Below are 18,571 nucleotides of genomic sequence, written 5' to 3' on the forward strand. Positions count from 1 at the left end.
GTCTTTCTCACAGCCTGGAACTGAACCAGATGGATATTTCTTCCAACAGCATGAAAACAACTTATAATCCTCATGGCAATAAAAGAAATTGATGATACATGTATAGTTGGGTGATTGCAGAGGTCACATTTATTACAATTGCATACTGGATGAATAAAGCATTATTTAATTTGTGACATACAATGTCAGGAAAATCTACATGCCATATACCAGTGATGGCTAACCTTTTTGGCACCAAGCGCATGCATGCGCATCCCCAAAATGCAGTATGCACATGTTCCCCATGGATGCGCCCTGCAGATGTGTCCTCCTATGCATGCTCACATGTCCCACACACATGCACAAACATCCCCTTGCATGTGCACGCATCCCTGTGGATGCATCCCACCCCCTCGCACATGCCCCACTCTGGAGGGCGACGGCTCACATGCCCAGGTTCGCCACCACTGCTATATACAATGCAGTCCTGACTGCCTAAATTGCTAGTTCATTGTGTTTGAGCTTGTGTGCCTATTCTTGGTGCACTGCAGAGGGCAAACTAGCTTACAACAACTGACTAGGAAAACAGATCTCTACATGTTGAAAATACAAAATGTATATACTTTTTTCTTCAGGATAACTAAATGATCCTAGACAACAGAAATGTCTGGAACACATTCTACCTCTGGTTTTACTAAGTAACTACAATTACACAAGTTTACAAGCCACACAAGTCTGAACTAGTTAGACTCGTCTTGGTTTGTTATTTTACCATAAAGCTAATTCTCCCACCTCCATGGGTTTTGAAGTCAGTTTCCTGATCCTACATTTTGCCACGCCCCAAATTACATAGGAGACATCAGAGTTCTAGAAAGTGCGCAAATCTTACAAATATGTCACTGAGTACAATGTATAAAACTGACGAATATCTGCAATATTAGGATATCACCGTTTTCATTTATTTCGTAAAGTTAGCGGAATTATACGTTCCTCCCTGATTTACAAAAGGTAGAGGAAAACGAAAATCTCGCTGGGCTCCTTCACTAGCAGGTTGCCCCACCAGTTTAATATAAATCACAAAGCATTAAGGACCCTAACTTTATACAGGTCTGCAACTAGGATTTCCTATTTCTCAAATTCTAAAACTATACTAAGGCCTTTTTTTAAGAGTCCGCCAATTCACTACCGCCGTAAACCCTAAAACGAGGCGGCTGTAAAATGCGAAGACGTAATTTAGGAATATGGCTTGTGAATCATTGGCTAAAAATCTTGTCAATCAATCTTCACTTTTCTACGATCTTTTTGCCTACTATCAGTTTAGCAAGATTAAATTTCACATTAAGTGCGAAAACGCCCGTGAAACAACCCGTTATGAAATTGGGATGGGTGGAGCAACAGCCAACATGTGAGGCGCATGCGTAGTACGCAACTTGCCTGTGGCAGGCGCTAAAATTCAAATCTAATGAGCAGTTATCAATTGCTAAGCAGAGTGAAGCAGCTTGGTTGCAGACGGAGCGAGTGGCTACGGTGGCGGCAGGGGATACTTGTAAAGATGGATCCTTTCACCGAGGTACGTGATTACCTCTACTTAATGACTCAATGAGGCGGTTTTTAAGTGTGACTGAGGATAAGGGAGGTGGGTAATGAGAAAGGTGGGCATATTGTGCAGCGTAGAGAAGAACAATGTTAGTGGAGAAAACCGATTGGGAAGAGGAAATGTTGGGGTAAGAAAACAGACAACCGAGTTTACAGAGCACCAAGGACTTCATATTCAATCTAGAGCCACTTATATTCGCTTCTTGAGATAGGAAAGGAAATATTACCAATAAAAAATAGTATGAAGAGAAACAATTTCTCCCCTCCCCCAAACCTGACTTATGCGTGTTTACTTACAAGTAAATCTTATAAATGGAGATTCACTTTCAACTAAAAGGCCGCGATGCAATGCATTCATTAAATGTAATGCAATTAATTTGTATTTAACTGGCAATATTTATGAATATTCTAAGTGGACCCTGCACTTGAGGGATTGCGCTGGGAAGAAGAAGATTATGAGTTTTGTCCTTCAATGTAGAATTGCTGCATAAGTCTTTCAATTCCTCATTTCTAACAAAGATTATTCTATGGGGTTGAGGGTTTGATTTGTTTTAATACCAATGTCGTGGTACATAATTGCCAATAGTTATCAAGAATGTTTCAGCAGTTTTTTTTTAAAGAAACATTGCTCTCAAACCGCCTTTTCATGTCTTGACTCATGGGGAAAAATGAACTAATGGGTGTGGCATTTATGAATTGCTTTTCTGTTGGCTTGTCAAGATGAAAAGAAACACAAAAGCAAACAAGTTAAGTTACTACAAAAATTCAGTTTAGAATTGTTTTTATATAACTTGAAATTTAGAAAGTTGTCTACTGTATACAATATTTAAGTTTCAGAGCTAAGGTTGTAAATAGAACAAGTTGATCAACCTCAAACTGAGTTTCCCTTAAAATCACTTACATTAAAAACATTATAATTTGGTTCTACAAAAGTTGGGTATTTTAGAGCAGAACTCAAATTAATTCAAGTACCTAAAATTTCAGAAATTATTTGCATCTCTTGTACAGAGTTAGTTATTAGTTATCAAATAATCTAACTGAACTATTATATTAGACTTAAAATTGCCTTTGTTTCTAAACACTTCATAAAGATTAAAATTTAACAGCCCCTGATTATAGCCTGGTTGTCATATAAACAGGTACAAAAGGAATAACAAACATCTATGAAAAAATTTACTATGTAAAAACTATAGATTAGAAATGAGCAAACACTAAATAATTAAATCATTCCTGGCTGGGGCATAAAATACTCCCTTTCCTATTTTGTGTTTTTTGGGAGTAAGAGATTCAGCCTCTCAATAACAGTCAACTTCCTAATATATTGTAACAAGTGGGTCAAACCAGAATTCTCCTCTTGGTTCTGTAGTCCCAGGACAGGGTTGTTTTGTAATTTATTCATAATTACTCTAATTCAGTATCATAAAGATTGAGAGTCTTGTTCTGTTATGCCAAATTTGAATATAAACATTTCTAGAAGCAAGATTATTATCCCTTTAATTAAAGTGGTGTGGCATAATTGTGAACTGTTTGTCACTACATTAAATATGTGTTATGCTTACATGGAAAATAAAGTTTTATAATGTACTAAAATCTTGATAAATGGCTGAGTAGTGCTTAGATAATGAAAAAAAAATGAATGCAACTGACACATTTTCTGGAATAAAATATTTTGTTCACCTTTTGCATTATAATATCTTTTTAAATTGTTACTGAACATCTGTCAACCAAATTTAAACAGTAAAGCCTTAGTAAAATTGCTCTAAATTTTTATTAAAGGTTGAAAGTAATAGGTAGCATATTTTTATCTTTTCAGAAAATAGAATTGTATTAAAAGCATTTTAAATTGGAATTAACTTCCTTTAATCTGGCAGTTTTATAGTGGTGCCAAGCACTACATGCCAAACTGCAACTCTAATTTTTTTCATGACCAACCATCATCTTTGATGGGCTATGATTGTGCACTGATCTCAAACAATGAGCCATCGATTTAGAGTTGAAGCAGATTTATCAATTTATCAGTTTTACTGATAAATTGGAAATACCTTTTGTACTGTCCCCTGTACACAGATGCTTGCCAGGAATTATTACCTCCATTCTTTACTAAACATAGTTCTAACTTGTTTTTTTTTCTTAAATTCTTATTGGGTCAATATGATTTTATTTCTTTAACCATAGCTTAATACTTATACCAGTTGTTTGTATACTATGTCATGGTATATATTTTTAAAATATTTCCTGGGTATTTTAGAATAGTTATTTCTTTTCTTTTTTTTATCCTAATTAATTGTAATTTTCTTCCATTATTTGCTGATCTGTGACCTAATGAAATTGGTTAGTTAAGAATGATAATAAATAAGATTTCATCTTAGAAGTCTTCTAGGTGTTGTGTTGCTTCTGACTCTTGCCTTGAGAATGACAACTTGGTAGCCCATGAGCCACCACCTATCTTTTGAGGGCAATCTCTGTGCGTTCTGGCAATTAAAAGAACTCTGTGCGTTCTGGCTACTTAAGAGAAAAGCATATGATTACAGATTCAGCCCTTCCCTTCCCTTGAGAGATAGCTTAATCTCATTAGAGAAAAAACTAAATTATATTTTTTTTTTAAAGATAAGACAAAATGTAGACACATTACAAAAGAAAATCCAAGTAAAGTAGGTGATGCTGAATTGCTAGCAATGAATGCTTTCACCTTGTGAAACAGGAGATAATACAATTTAAGCCTTAGAAATACATCAGAGGGTATATCTTTGCTATGACAGAATGTAATGGAGGACTAGATCCATCCCTCTAGATCAGGGGTCAGTAACCCACGGCTCTGGAGCCACACGTGGCTCTTTTATTCCTCTGCTGCAGCTCCCTGTCACTCAAAATATGTGTCACAACTGCCAATGTATGACACCCGCCGGCACGTGATTTATTGAGCTTTTCAACCTCCGGTAGGCCAACCATAGGTAAATCCAAGAAAAGAAAAGTTTCAGAAGAAAACAATGTTTAATTCAACTACATATGCTAGTTTTGTGGCCAGAAATAGTCAGCAGTGGGAAGGGTTTTGTGGCTCCCGGTGTTTTCTTTTCTGTGGGAAACTGGTTCAAATGGCAAGTGTTTAAGGTTGCCAACCCCTGCTCTAGATCTATACAGGGGTGTCTCAGTATTAATGGCTAAAACTGTTGCCTGGCAAGGATACAACCTTCAACTATATAATTCTTAATTAAGGTTAAGGTTAATCTTATATAAGAGTTAGTTCAGTGGGTAAGACATCAGACTAGACAACAGAAAACAGATCCAGTCTCACTTTAGGAATGAAGTTAGCTCGGCAATTTTAGGCCAGTCATTGTCTCTCATTTCCAAAAAATTCTTGCTGTTTAGTTGAAAACTGACTAAAGGAGTTGAAAACTGACTAAAAATAAAAATCTTATAATAGTGTAGCATATTTATATAATACCATTGCATTGGTATTATTTAAACAATAGGACATATACGCTTTACAGATATATTTGCAGATATATTTAATTTAAATTTAAACATTGTCTTGATTATGTACTACTTGTAAAATATTTTCTAATATGGATTTATTCACTACTGTATTTCTTGTTCTGCACTTCAATTAATTAATAAACCAGAATAAACTCAGCATCTAAGTAATCTCACTTTTTCATTGAAATCTGATAAAAATATAAATCCTCATTTAGCAATGATAACTGAGTCTGGAAACTTGGTTGTTAAAGCAAAATCGTATTTGTGTTTATCATCTTACTTCAGCTTTCCTTTGTTTTACAAAGATACAAATAGGATTGTTGCAAAATTACTTTTTCATCACTGAAGTACCATATTTGCCGGCATATAAGATGACTTTTTTGCCCTGAAAAACATGCCTCCAAGTGGGGGGGTTGTCTTATACGCCGGCAAATACGGTATATCCACTGCCGGCTTTCGGATGCTTGTGGGACGCAGTGAAGGCGCCTCTGGCTTCCTGGATCCCCCGCGTTGCTTCCGCCAAGAGCCTCCCCGCGTCTCTGAATCAGGTTCAAATCCCGCTCGCCTCGCTCCGCCCGAGGCTGCAGCGACTGGGGGGCGGGCGTGGGTCGCTCCTGTCACCCCAGGCAGGGCCATGTGAAGGTTGCCCGCCTTTCTGCTCCTCCCACGGCCCCTGGCACTCCGCCCTGCCGCTGCAGCCCCGGGGATTTCTGGAGGGCGTTTCCGGTGACCCCGCCGGGATCGTTTGGCTGACCTAGTGGACGTGTTGCAAGAGGACTCTGTTGCGGGAAAGCCCGAGGGAAGGGCCAGGGTTCTGGAGTAACGCCTGCCTACTCCGTGACACGCTCCTTTAGACAGTCCATCTAAGAGAGTTCAAACATCCTTCACTCCCAACACAGAATAACATACACACTGTGTAAATATTGGATGATTAGTTAATTATCCACATTTTAAATAAATGTAATTGTGTTCCATATTTTGTATTTCATTTTCTATACTTCTACATTTAGTTGTATATTTTGTTTATACATGATAGTGGTCTGAGGGCCTGCCACAGGGAGGAGGGGGTCAAGCTATTTTCTAAAGCGCCTGTAGGCCAGACAAGGAATAAGGGATGGAAACTGAACAAGGAGAGATTTAACCTGGAAATAAGGAGAAACTTTTTGACAGTGAGAACAATCAACCAATGGAACAGCTTTCTCTCGGAAGTTGTGGGAGCACCATCACTTGAGACCTTCAAGAAGAGATTGGACTGCCATTTGTCAGAAATGATGTAGGGTCTCCCACTTGGGCGGGGGTGGGTGGGTTGGACTAGATGACCTACAAGGTCCCTTCCAACTCTGAATATCTGTTATCTGTTTACTTTTTTAATTTAAATGAAATTTACCCTGGATGTTTGAATTGGTCATATAGTTTTACTCAATTTTTTTTACTCAATTTAGTTTTACTGCTGTAAAGCAGAGTAAGTATGTTGCTTACACAGTGTCTTAGTGGTAAATGATAGACAGACACATGTAAATACGAATTTATATGTATAATATCAAAATAACTACCGTATTTGCCGGCATATAAGATGACTTTTTTGCCCTGAAAAACATGCCTCCAAATGGGGGGGTCGTCTTATACGGCGAGTATATAACAAACTCTATATTTTGAGTGGAAATGTTGTGGGGTCGTCTTATACGCCCAGTCGTCTTATACGCCGGCAAATACGGTAACTATCAACAGTTGCTAAACAAGGCACTTACTAAATGATAACCACCTGTATTCATTCCAGTTGATACTAGTAGATCCCATTGTATTAGTTTCTCATTGGACAAAAATCATAGGTTTGTTTGCTTTTACAAAGAATTGTCACAAATTAAAAAATCACTATAGTTGTTAAAAAATATTTACCTTTTATCATCCTTATGAACGTTTCAGAAACTGTTAGAACGAACTCGTGCCAGGAGGGAGAATTTACAGAAGCTGATGTCTGGGCGTTCCACAGCAGAAGTCCGGAATATGGCTCAAACAAAAAGAAATAGAGAGCCTTTATCAGAAGCTGGTAATCAGTCAATTCAGTCTAATGAAGAAGGTATTTTTTCCCATTCTTAAAAACCACTTGCCTTTTTCTTATATTAAAATGTCATAAACTAAATATGGAGCAGGAGTGTGCATTACAGGTTGTTGTGAGTATCCTTCCAGGTTTCTATTATACTAAAAACAAATGCAATTACAATTTTAAATTTATTTTTAAATTTTATTTGATCCCAAATTATGTATTTGAGGAGTTATATGAATCAAATCACCTACAAGTCCAATAATTAATTATGAAACCCAAGTTTTAAAACATCTAGATCAGGGATGTCAAACTGGATTTCTTGGAGGACTGAATCTGGATTGTACTTGTCCTCTACAGGCTGGCCTGGGGGATAGGAGATGGGACGGATCCTTCCTGCAGCATCCTGCTGGCCAAAATGGGGTGCGGGGGGCTGCTAGCAGAGGCACTGCAGCCGATCCTTTGCTATTTCCAGGCTGGCCCCGTGAGCTGGATCCAGCCTATGGGCCTTGAGTTTGACACCTCTAATCTAGCTTTTCCAATAGCTTCTCTTATTTGTGATGTGTATCCAAACTTGGATCTGGATTCAGAAAGTCAAGTCTCTTATCAATGATCAGTGGGCATCAATGAATAATGAAAAATCTTTTTTTTCTTTTCTTACGAGGCATAACTAGGTGAAAATAGGATTAATATAGTTGCTTAACAGGATAAGCTTGTTAAATTAATTATGATCTTTTTAAAAATGAACTCACAAAGCTATTAGATGAAATTTCAACAGAAAAATAAGCAACCCTGCGGCAGCATTTCTGATAACTGGTTTAGGTGTTTTTTTCCCTCCAAAAGTAAAATGTTTATTGTGGTGGATTCCAAACCAAAAGCATGTATATCTCCCTAAGAAACTTTGTGTTATTGGCAAAATAATAGAAATAATAAACCACCTATAGCCAAGAAGCCTGTAAACTTATCCTATATTCTGGTTTGTGAAATCTGACTTTGTTTTTAACTTAATGCTGCATATTCTAGTTAAAAATATGTTTATCTTTCTTCCCCATCCCACCCCCAAATTTCTATAGCAAAACCAAGTACAAAGCCATCACCATCCAAAAGACATTGTTCAGACAATGCAGAAATTTCAGTTTCTAACTCAGAAAATATGCATCCAGTTAATTTATCCTCGATAAATCCAGTTCTTCCTGAAATGACTCCTACCTCTCAGTTTGCTGCTTCATCCTCAGAGACTGAAGAACACAACTCTACATCTGAACTGACTTCTGTTAGTTCAGTTAAAACACGTATGCAGAAGTTGGCAGAACAGCGACGCTGCTGGGATAATGGTATATGTTTAATGTTAAGACACAAAACTAAATAGATATATGATATATATGATAGAGATGACATATGATAGATATGATAACAATATCATATTGCTACCATTATGGAAACTTGGTGGGATGAAACCCACAAATGGAACATATAGCTAGAGTATGGGTCTCCAACCTTTCGGACCTCGGGGGCCACTGAATTCATAATTTTAAATCCTGTGGACCACTAATATGAATCCAGCGTGCCGCTTGTTGAAGCACCTGGACTCCCAGTGACAGGGTGGGGCACTTACCTTGGCCGCCTGTTTCTGTAACCTCAAAGAGCCATTTGGACCCATTTTCCACAGAAAACAAAATACCGGGATCTCTCAGTATCTCTCTCTCTCATCTCTTTCTCTCTCTTACCTCTCTCTCTCATATCTCAGTATCTCTCTTATCCTTCTCTCATCTCTTTCAGTATCTCATCTCTTTCACTCCTCTCTCTCTTTTATCTGTTTCACCTCTCATATCTCTCACCTCTCTTTTTCTTTCTTTCTCTCTCTCAGCCGGGCCAGCCAGTGTTTTGGGCCAAAAAGGAAGTCGCACATCTCCCAGTCACCCAGCACCAAAAAGGGCCAGAAGAAATGCCCACGAGACCCAGCAAGAGATATTTCCTGCTCTGAAATAGAGCAAATCTCCATCCTCTGCCCTTCCTTTCTCAGGCCAGGCGAGGAATGAGTGGGGGGGGGAGAGTGCGGGCCGGGGCTAGCCAGTGTTGGATTCAGCCAACCAGAAGCTACAGTAGGGGGAAGTAAGAGCAGAGGGTTGCTGACAGCCATTGCTTTGGACTGCCTGCACTGCCACGCTCCCCCCTCTCTTGCCCCAACAGCACCATTACCTCATTCTGGCTGGCGAGGGCTGCACTACTCCTTGCATCTCCTGCAAAGTTGTAAGTTGCACGTGCCTCCCTCTACAGTGGAGATTTCCAGCCGCACCATGAGCTGCCTGGCTGGTCCCATAATCCAGAGCTCTACTCACAGGACTGGCCCATTGCTCATCCCAGAGCAGCTCCTCACCCGAGTAGGTCACAGACCACCAAAATTTTATCGCGGACCACCAGTTGGGGACCTCTTAGCTTAGTTAGAGAGGTTTACATTATTTAAAAGAAATAGACCAAATAAAAAAGGAGGTGGAGTTGCACTATATATAAGAAATAACTACATCTCTACAGAAATAGAGCACAACAATGATGAAAAATATCTTGAATGCATTTGGGTTAATATTAAAGGGAGGGAAATGACATTACCATAGATCTATACTATAGGCCACCCAACCAAACAGGAAATAGATAATTTTTTTGCTAGTCAGCTAACTAAGATATGTAGGAAGACATCGCAATGGTAATGGGGGATTTCAACTACCCTGACATCAACTGGGAGATAAACTGCACCAAGTGGAAGATCCAACAGGTTCCTAACAAGCCTAGCATACAACTTTGTTTCCCAAAAAGTAGAGAAGGGAACAAGGGGATCAGTCATATTGGACTTAATTCTCACTAATAGAGATGAAATGATAGAAGGTGTTGAAGCTACAGGAACCTGGGGAGCAAGTGATCATGCAATATTGGAATTCAACATTATGCAAGCACAAGTAATAGAACAAAGCCAAACTAGAGTCTTGGACTTTAAGAGAGTTAATTTCAATAAACTTAGAGCTTGGGAAGGTTTCCATGGTGAGAATCCTCAAGGGGAAAACAACTCAAGAAGCTTGTGAAATTTTGGGACTATTGGTTGCAGGATGGACTGAAAACCATGATCATGCGTGGTTTCAATCTCTGTTGTACCAGTTAGGGGGCTCCGAATGGGGCTAGAACCACCTTGGAGGGGTGGGGAAGAAGGGGGAGACTTCCTGTCGGGTTGAGGGGAGCCGCATCTCCCTTCCTTGACTAGGTAAACTCCCCCCGAAGACAGGCTGCAACAGTGGTTAAATATGGCCACCCTGAAGGAGAGTTATCTGGGACAAAGATCGTGCAGGAGCAGTGAAGAAGTGGACAGTGTGGAGACCAGGCAAATCAAGCGTAATATCTGAACATAAGATATCCCGGATTTAAAACTTTAAAAGAGACTTAAAAAAAAAAAAAGATTGGAAAAGCGGCGACCAAAGGGAGTGGGTGGGGGGAATTAGGACATAAGTGAAAATGCTTTGAACTGTAAAAGAATTAAATTGAAAGAGGAAGCTAGAAGAAAATATCTGTAAATTGGATTATACTAAATTACATAATTGGCACTAAATAGGCATACTTAAAAGCTGAATTTGAATGTGCCAAAAAGAAAAAATATACAATAATTGGATTTATTGCATTTTTCAAACTTAAAAGCCCTAAAAGGGAAAGGAAAGTGAAAAGAAAAGGTGGAGCTTGGACATAACAGAGAGCGTCACCTAATGGTAAAGGAAAATTTTCAGTTTGGTTCCCTAAAAACTGGAACTTGATACAAAGTAAGAGGAAACTTGAAACAATAATATAGAAACCCTGCAAAGTGAAATTACTATAAAGGAAGAAGAAAGAAGTCAACCCTGGGAATACTAGGGGAAATTTTAATACCTTGAGAAAAATTTAAAACTCAACAGAAGGAACTTAACAATAAAAACATATGAACATTTGACTATTTTGACCCTGGAAAATTGAAACAGGATTTAATACAAATGGATGGTTAGAAGCTGGTTTAAATTAACTACTGGACAACTGGACTGGACTTAAATACTGAAGAAAGGTAAAAGAAAAAAGAGGTGCACAAAAATGGCAGAATACTATTTGGAAATAAAATTGGACTTAAGAAGTATAAGGGAAACGATATGGAGAAAACTGGAATTGTGCAGTATTGCTTTACAAATGTTAGAAATGACATCATTGAACAAGGAGAACCAGAAGGGGAGGAGTTGATTGAAGAAGCCAGCCCCAATGAACAAATGACACAAACGAACATTGAAACGGGGAGGGGGGGAGCATGGAAATTAAGACTTGGAGGTCTGAGAGGACAATTAAAGAGGTAATTGTTCGGAAAGTCAAACAAAGAAAAAGGAAACAGCAGAAAAAGGAATTATGAGAGAAAGTTCAAAAGAGGGAGGGGGATAAAAACGAGTCAGAAATGGAGGGAAAAAGAAAAGAGGAATAAGGGAAAGGACCAGAAAAAAAGATATAGAAAGCAAAAAAGAAAAAAGAAAAGAAGCTACATGGCTAGAAGACCTAGAGATAATGGGTAGACAGAATAAGAAAGGGGATTCTACAAGGTGATACATACAAGACGTATAAAAATATAGATTGTAAAAATGGAATGATTGGAACTGATGGTTTTTTAAATTTTCTATTTGATTTTCTAAGAATCTTTGTTAAATTAACTGGAATACATGTAAAGATGGGATTATTATAAGAATGTCAATTACATTAAATGAAATTAAAATATAGTTAAAATGAACTATGAGAATTGTACTAAAAAGACAAATATCAGTTTCTACAATTAACTGAAAAAATTAATGTATTAGAAAAAATTAATGTCTTAGAATAAAGAAAAGAATACCATGTGGAATCTAACCTAAAATGTATATGTGATGTGTAGTATTTAGGTGACAACTAAAAATGATTATATTATGGTAATTTTTAATATGAGTTAAAGGGGAGTAAACTGAATGATGTATAAGACAAAAGGGTAGTGCACTGAAATGGGTAATTGAGGGGGAAATGTTTGGAATTATTAAAAATTATTTATTGAATAATGAAATGAGTATGTGATGAAATTGAAAATATGACAGATAAAAGTATAAAAGTACAATGAGTATAGATTAAGAAATAAGAATTTTAAGATATATGAAGAAGACGAGCATAATTAAAAACAATAAGATATGAACTAAAAATGGATAAAATAAATGTGAAAATATAAGAATATTTTTGAAAATTTATAGGAAATGGAAAATGTAACGATACGATAAGAAACTGAATATGTAGGATAGATATGTAATTATGGTCATGTTTGTATGGAAATGTAAAAACCTGGAATCACACCGTTCACCAAAATAGATGTTTGTAAAAGATAAAAATAAAAACCGTTTTGGGGACAAAAGAAGCTTGTGAAATTTTGAAAACAGAGATTATAAAAGCCCAGTCTAGCACAATACCAATGAAGAAGAAAAATAACAGCTCTCAAAAGAAACCAGCATAGTTGCATAAAGAACTCTGACAAATTGAAAGACAAAAAGGGCAAGTATAAAAACTGGAAAGAGGGGCAAACAACTAAGGCAGAATATCAGCAAATAGTCCCAGCCTGTAAAGATGAAGTGAGGAAAGCTAACGCTTACAATGAACAAAGACTTACAACAAAAGTAAAAAATAAAAAAGACTTCTTCCAACATGTTAAAAACAAAAAAAAGTCAAGGAAACAATTGGTCCATTGCTGGGAGAAAGTGGCAAAAAGGTGCCAAGCAACGGAGAAAGTAGAACTACTTGTTTTTTGCATTTGTCTTTACACAAAGGGAAAAAAACAATCCAACCTATCATAAACAGCAGATTAGGAGCACAAGTTAAAATAGGGAAGAAAATGGTAATTGAACACTTGTCTACCCTAGACGAGTTCAAATCACTAGGACCAGATGGATTACACCCAAGGTTCTGAAGGAACTGGCAGACGAGATCACAGAAACACTAAACTATATCTTTCAAAGATCCTGGAGCACCTGCGAACTGCCAGAGGACTGGAAAAGAGCTGATGTAGTTCCCATCTTCAAAAGGAGAAAAATAGATCCAGGAAACTACAGACCTATCAGCCTGACCTCAATACCAGGAAAGATTCTGGAAAAGATAAGCAATGAATCAGCGAACACCTAGAAGCAAACAAAGTAATACCCAAAAGCCAACATGGGTTTGTTAAAAATGGATCATGCCAAACTAATCTTATTGCATTCTTTGGTAAATTGACAAAATTAGTGGACCAGAGGAACGCTGTCAATATATACTTGGACTTCAGTAAGGCATTTGATAAAGTAGACCCTAACCTACTACTAGGTAAAGTAGAAGAATGTGGTTAGACAGCATCACCATCAGATGGATACGTAACTGGCTGACCAACTGCACTCAATGTGTACTCCTCAATAGAACTGCATCTATGTGGAGGGAAGTATGCAGTGGAGTACCCCAAGGCTCTGTTTTAGGCCCAGTACATGTTCATCAATGACTTGGACAAGGGGATAGATGAGGAACTCATCAAATTTGCAGACAACACCAAGTTGGCAGGAATAGCCAACAACCCAGAAGATAGGCTAAGATATAGAAGGAACTTGACAGAGTTGAACATTGGGTGCTATCTAACAAAATGAAAGTAGTGAAAAAAGTAAGGTTCTACATTTAGGCAAGAAAAATCAAATGCACAGGTACAGTATATGTGGTACCTTGCTCAATAGTAGTAACAGATCTCGGAGTCCTAGTGGACAACCATTTAAATATGAGCCAGCAGTGTGCAGCAGCTGCCAAAAAAGCCAACACAGTTCTAGGCTGCATAAATAGAGGGATAGAATCAAGATCACGTGAAGTGTTAATACCACTTTATAATGCCTTGATATACTTGCAATACTTTATAATGCTTTGATATACTTGCAATTCAGTTTTGGTTGCCACAATGTAAAAAAAATTCTGAGACTCTAGAAAGAATGAAGAGAAGAGCAACAAAGATGATTAGGGGACTGGAGGCTAAAACATGAACCGTTGCAGGAACTGGGTATGTCTAGTCTAATGAAAAGGACTAGAGGAGACATGATAGCAGTGTTCCAATATCTCGGGTTGCCACAAAGAAGAAAAAGCACCTAAGGGCAGGAAAAGAAGCAATGGGTGGAAATTAATCAAGGAGAGAAGCAACTTAGAACTAAGGAGAAATTTCCTGATACTTAGAACAATTAATCAGTGGGACAACTTGCTTCTAGAAGTTGTGAATGCTTCAACACTGGAAGTTTTTTTAAAAAAAATGTCTGAAGTGGTGTAGGATTTCCTGCTTAGGCAGGGGGTTAAAGATCTCCAAGGTCCCTTCCAACTCTGTTATTCTAAAACGAAACTAAAACTATGCAGTGATATGTGGGAGGAAATACTGTATGGAAAAGCAATGCATGAATTTTTTTAAAAAAAATATGTTTAGCTTGGCTACAAAGTACTGTCTTACAGAAGGGGGGAAAGTAATATGATTTGAAATAGGCATGATTGCAAATGTTTAGCAAGTCAGCCAACCTCAGTTAGAAAACCAGAGTTACATGTGTGGGCATAGGCAGCCTACATAGCATAGGCAGCCTACAAGCAAACAAAACGAGCAATATCTTCAGTAGCTGCAGTATGGCAAACGCACCTCCTTACATGGTATGGCAAGTGGTAGAAACACCCATTTTTGGCTATAGAATCCAACAATTCAAATTTGGCTCTAGAATAGGCAAGGTAAGGGATTGAGTCATTGTTTTTTAATGTGCTCTGCGCTTCCGGATTCATGATGGAAAGAAGACTCCAATGAGTTTTAATTACCTTTGTGAGGGATTTGGAGATAGAAACTGGTAGCAAGGAAGTACTCTCAGAAAGATCGTTCCACAAATTATAGATTTGTGTAATAGCTAAGGATAAATCTGTTTGAAATTTATTTCTACTATATTCATTTTAGAATACTCCAGGTGTCTTTATTAAGACTATGTTTTGAAGTATCAAGAGTTCTGTAACAGATATACTTTCTTTTGTCTGTTTTCTGGAGAGGGTAAGAAAGACAAGATAATTTCTACTCTCTTTTGGACTGTTTTTTTTTTTTTTTTTACAATTAATTGAAAAGAAGGATGCATCTAAGTGTATATACTCTTATTTCATAAAGTTTGACATCTCTTTACTATATTTTAAAATATTTATTATTTCAATTTTCAGATTTGCCTGAAAACATTTCCATAACACCTATCCTATCAAAGGAATGTGTCATCTCCCCACCCAAACAACTTAATGCAGTAACTGATGCACCAATAGGAAGAAGAGGCCGTCTAGCTAACCTTGCTGCTACAATTGGCTCCTGGGAAAATGATCTAAGCCATCCATCTGCAAAGCAAAACAATACACAAGAACAGCCTGGTACTACTTGTTTTTCCAAATTGTCCACTACAAGTGGAGCATCTGCTAGAATCAATAGTGGTAGTGTGAAGCAGGATGCTACATCCTGTCCACAAACGGCCGTGGATAAGTCAGCAATCTCTGGAATATTGGTAAGTTACCATATTTTAATATTGTATATTTCCCATATAGACTGCTCAAATGAAGGTAAACAATATTGGATTGTAATTCAAACCATGCTTAATAGGAAATAAGTTTTGTTTAAAATGTGAATTTATGAGAATCTTTTAATAAATGGTAAGTGCTTTACACTAAAATTGAAAGAAAATATTTTCATATACACCTGTTCACATTATACTATGGAAAAGAAAAGTCAGAGGGAAATAGTAAACTACTAATAGTTAAAAACTTTAGTTTTGGATTAATGCTTCCACAGAAGAATTCATTGCATCTGAAAACTTTTATAAACAATAAAGATGTTTAAAATAGTCATTTTAAACTAATATATTTCCCATTCGAACTATCTAGGAAGGAACTAATAGTTCTGTAGCAGAAGCCTCAGGAATTACTAAAAGCCATTCTAAAGAAACTGAGGTACCAAATCTAAAAGAAAAGGGCAATCTTTACCTAACACCAACATCTCAACACCAACATCCTACCAAAGAAGAGCAAATACAAGAAACACATATACAAGCTGACTACAAAGATAAGCCCAACACACCAGGTAAAAAAAAATGCTTCAATATTTAAAGTAGGCTTTTTTATAGCCTATAAAGTTTTTTTATAACTAAGTACTTGTGTGCAATGTATGTTTCTGTAAAGCATCTAATATATATCTGGTTAGTTAATAATCTGAGTGTTAGCATCTGTTTCCAGTCCATGTAATTTATCAGTATTTATCCTGTTATTTATAGAATTCTTAACACAATTTTTAAAATGGCTATTCAGCAATCCCATTTAGCACATAAAACCAAACACATGTTAAGCAAGGACTAAATTTCTTTTCAGGAAGTGGTTTGAAGTTAAATTTGATTGTGCTGATTAAAACAGCACAATGTACAAAAATGGCTTTAGCATATTCCCCTAAAAGGCAGTGCAAAATAATATCCCTGCACAATGATTATTTGTAATTTCAACATTAAATATACTTAATTCTACAAATCATACAAGCTAGATTTTGTAACATACACATTCTATATATTTAATATAATTTTAAAATCTTTGTATTGTCCGTAAGCCAATTTGCTATAGGTTAAGGTACCTAGGCAATTTTGGGTCAATCGCTTTCAGCCCAACCCACCCTTCAGAGATGTTTAGTGGGGAAAAGAACGACAAAGGAGTATTATGTACATTTGCCATCTTGAGTTACTTACAAAGTTATAAAGGCAAGATAAAAATCTAATAATCATATAATATTCAGAGGATGCGTGCTAGAGTGGCATAGCAGGAAGCTATGAAGTGAAGTTACAAGCAAGATAGTTGAGATAAAAACCACTTTTGTGGACATATTAGTATAACTCATCTTGAATCAAACCAAGCAAGCTAGTAATTTTTTAAAATTAGTTTTTGTTTATTCTCGGTCCATATGTTACATGATGCAGTATGATGCTGCTAATAGTCATTAACAATACTGATGTTTTATAAATGTGATTGGGCTTCTGTTTAAGAAGTTTATATTTTTGAGGTTTTCAACAAAGTAAATGGATATTTATTAAATGATTTGCTTAATAATCATGCAAAAAATATAAAAATCAGGTACAACATAATGATCACCTTACTTAGTGATGAAAGTTCCAGCCCCTATCACTGCCTGGAAGATTAGCTGTCTTTGCATTTCAAGTTTTAAAACAGATTTTATAGTAGTTTTTGATTTAGTAACCAAGCATTTAGTACTGAATGAAACTAGTTCGATTAAACTACATGTGGAATAGCTGGAAAACATTTGTACATAGATGTTTATAAATATGATCTATTCAGAAGACCATGGAGTTTAATGAAGGATTTGCACACATTGGTCGCAGTTTCCAGTGTTTTTATGTATAAAAACAAACGCTTTGGCACAGAATTAGGTTGCAAAGTATGCATTATGTACATATAATCTTTATGTGTTTAGTGATATCTTAGTTAAGTCTTTATAGTTTATATATTCATTTATGGCTTCCTTCTTGGTGATAAAGAATCTTGTTACAAAGTAATATCCATTATTATTATAGGAGGTTCAAACATTAAACTTTTTCTGGAACATTTTGGGGAGTGTTGCCAGGACTATACTGCGCAAAATCCTGCAATTGCAGGAGGGTACAGAACTCCAATTATCACTCCAAACACAAAGACAATCCAAGAAAAACTCTTCAGGCAGAATGAAGCATCTTCAGCTTCCAGTCTAGCACAGCAGCTCAAACAAGTATGTACCTAAAATAACTGTATGTGAGATCAGGTGTATTGATCAGTCTTTGATTCCAGATACCTACTGCAAAAATGTTCACATTACATTTATTTTTTCTTTGATTTATTCAGGAACGTGAAAGAGAACTTAAATGTATACGAGGTCGCTCCGACTGGACCAATTTGTGGAGTGCTGAAAAAGGAGACCAGCCCAAGAAAAAGCCTCCAGAGATAAAATTAGTATGATAATAAAATCTATTTTAAGAAAAGCACAATAACATTTTCTCTGGAAAAAAGATATTAATAAAGAATTTTTATTAGCCTCCAGTGCCAGTTTTCATATACCTTTTATATGGCACCATATGTGAGTGTGTGTGAGAGATTGCACAAATATGTTCAATAAAGGATGGCTTTTATTTTATTATGCATATACTACATGCATTTCAGCTCCTTAATGTGGCTAAATATGACATTTCCTCCCCCCCCTCCCCAGGAGAAACATATGAATGCTGATCTAAAGCTCTTCCCGTGTACAGATGCCAGTTCCCAGTTAGTAGAAAAAAGGTTCAGAACATTTAAAAGAGTTGCGGAAAGCACATATTCAGGTGAGAATTACCTTAAAACTGCAGGTCAAAACATGCAAAATTGTTTATTTAAGTGATGCTTTGGAAAATGTTTACATAAAAC

General features: G+C 36.8%; 1 protein-coding gene across 1 annotated transcript in view; it reads left to right on the forward strand.

Annotated features, from left to right (window-relative positions):
- Window positions 1-1,184: 1,184 nt before the first annotated feature.
- The window catches only part of ANLN (anillin, actin binding protein), a 42,243-nt gene continuing 24,856 nt past the window's right edge, over window positions 1,185-18,571 (forward strand). Inside the window, 8 exon segments of the mRNA XM_087947691.1 lie at window positions 1,185-1,549; window positions 6,973-7,126; window positions 8,164-8,424; window positions 15,323-15,651; window positions 16,028-16,223; window positions 17,713-17,903; window positions 18,017-18,124; window positions 18,378-18,489. Coding sequence (XP_087803817.1) covers window positions 1,442-1,549; window positions 6,973-7,126; window positions 8,164-8,424; window positions 15,323-15,651; window positions 16,028-16,223; window positions 17,713-17,903; window positions 18,017-18,124; window positions 18,378-18,489 — 1,459 coding nt within the window. The 5' untranslated portion in view covers window positions 1,185-1,441.

This window comes from Notechis scutatus, chromosome Z (assembly GCF_049901735.1).
Source record: "Notechis scutatus isolate UNSWTSFEM ecotype Mainland chromosome Z, rNotScu1.2, whole genome shotgun sequence".
Taxonomy (NCBI): Eukaryota; Metazoa; Chordata; class Lepidosauria; order Squamata; family Elapidae; genus Notechis; species Notechis scutatus.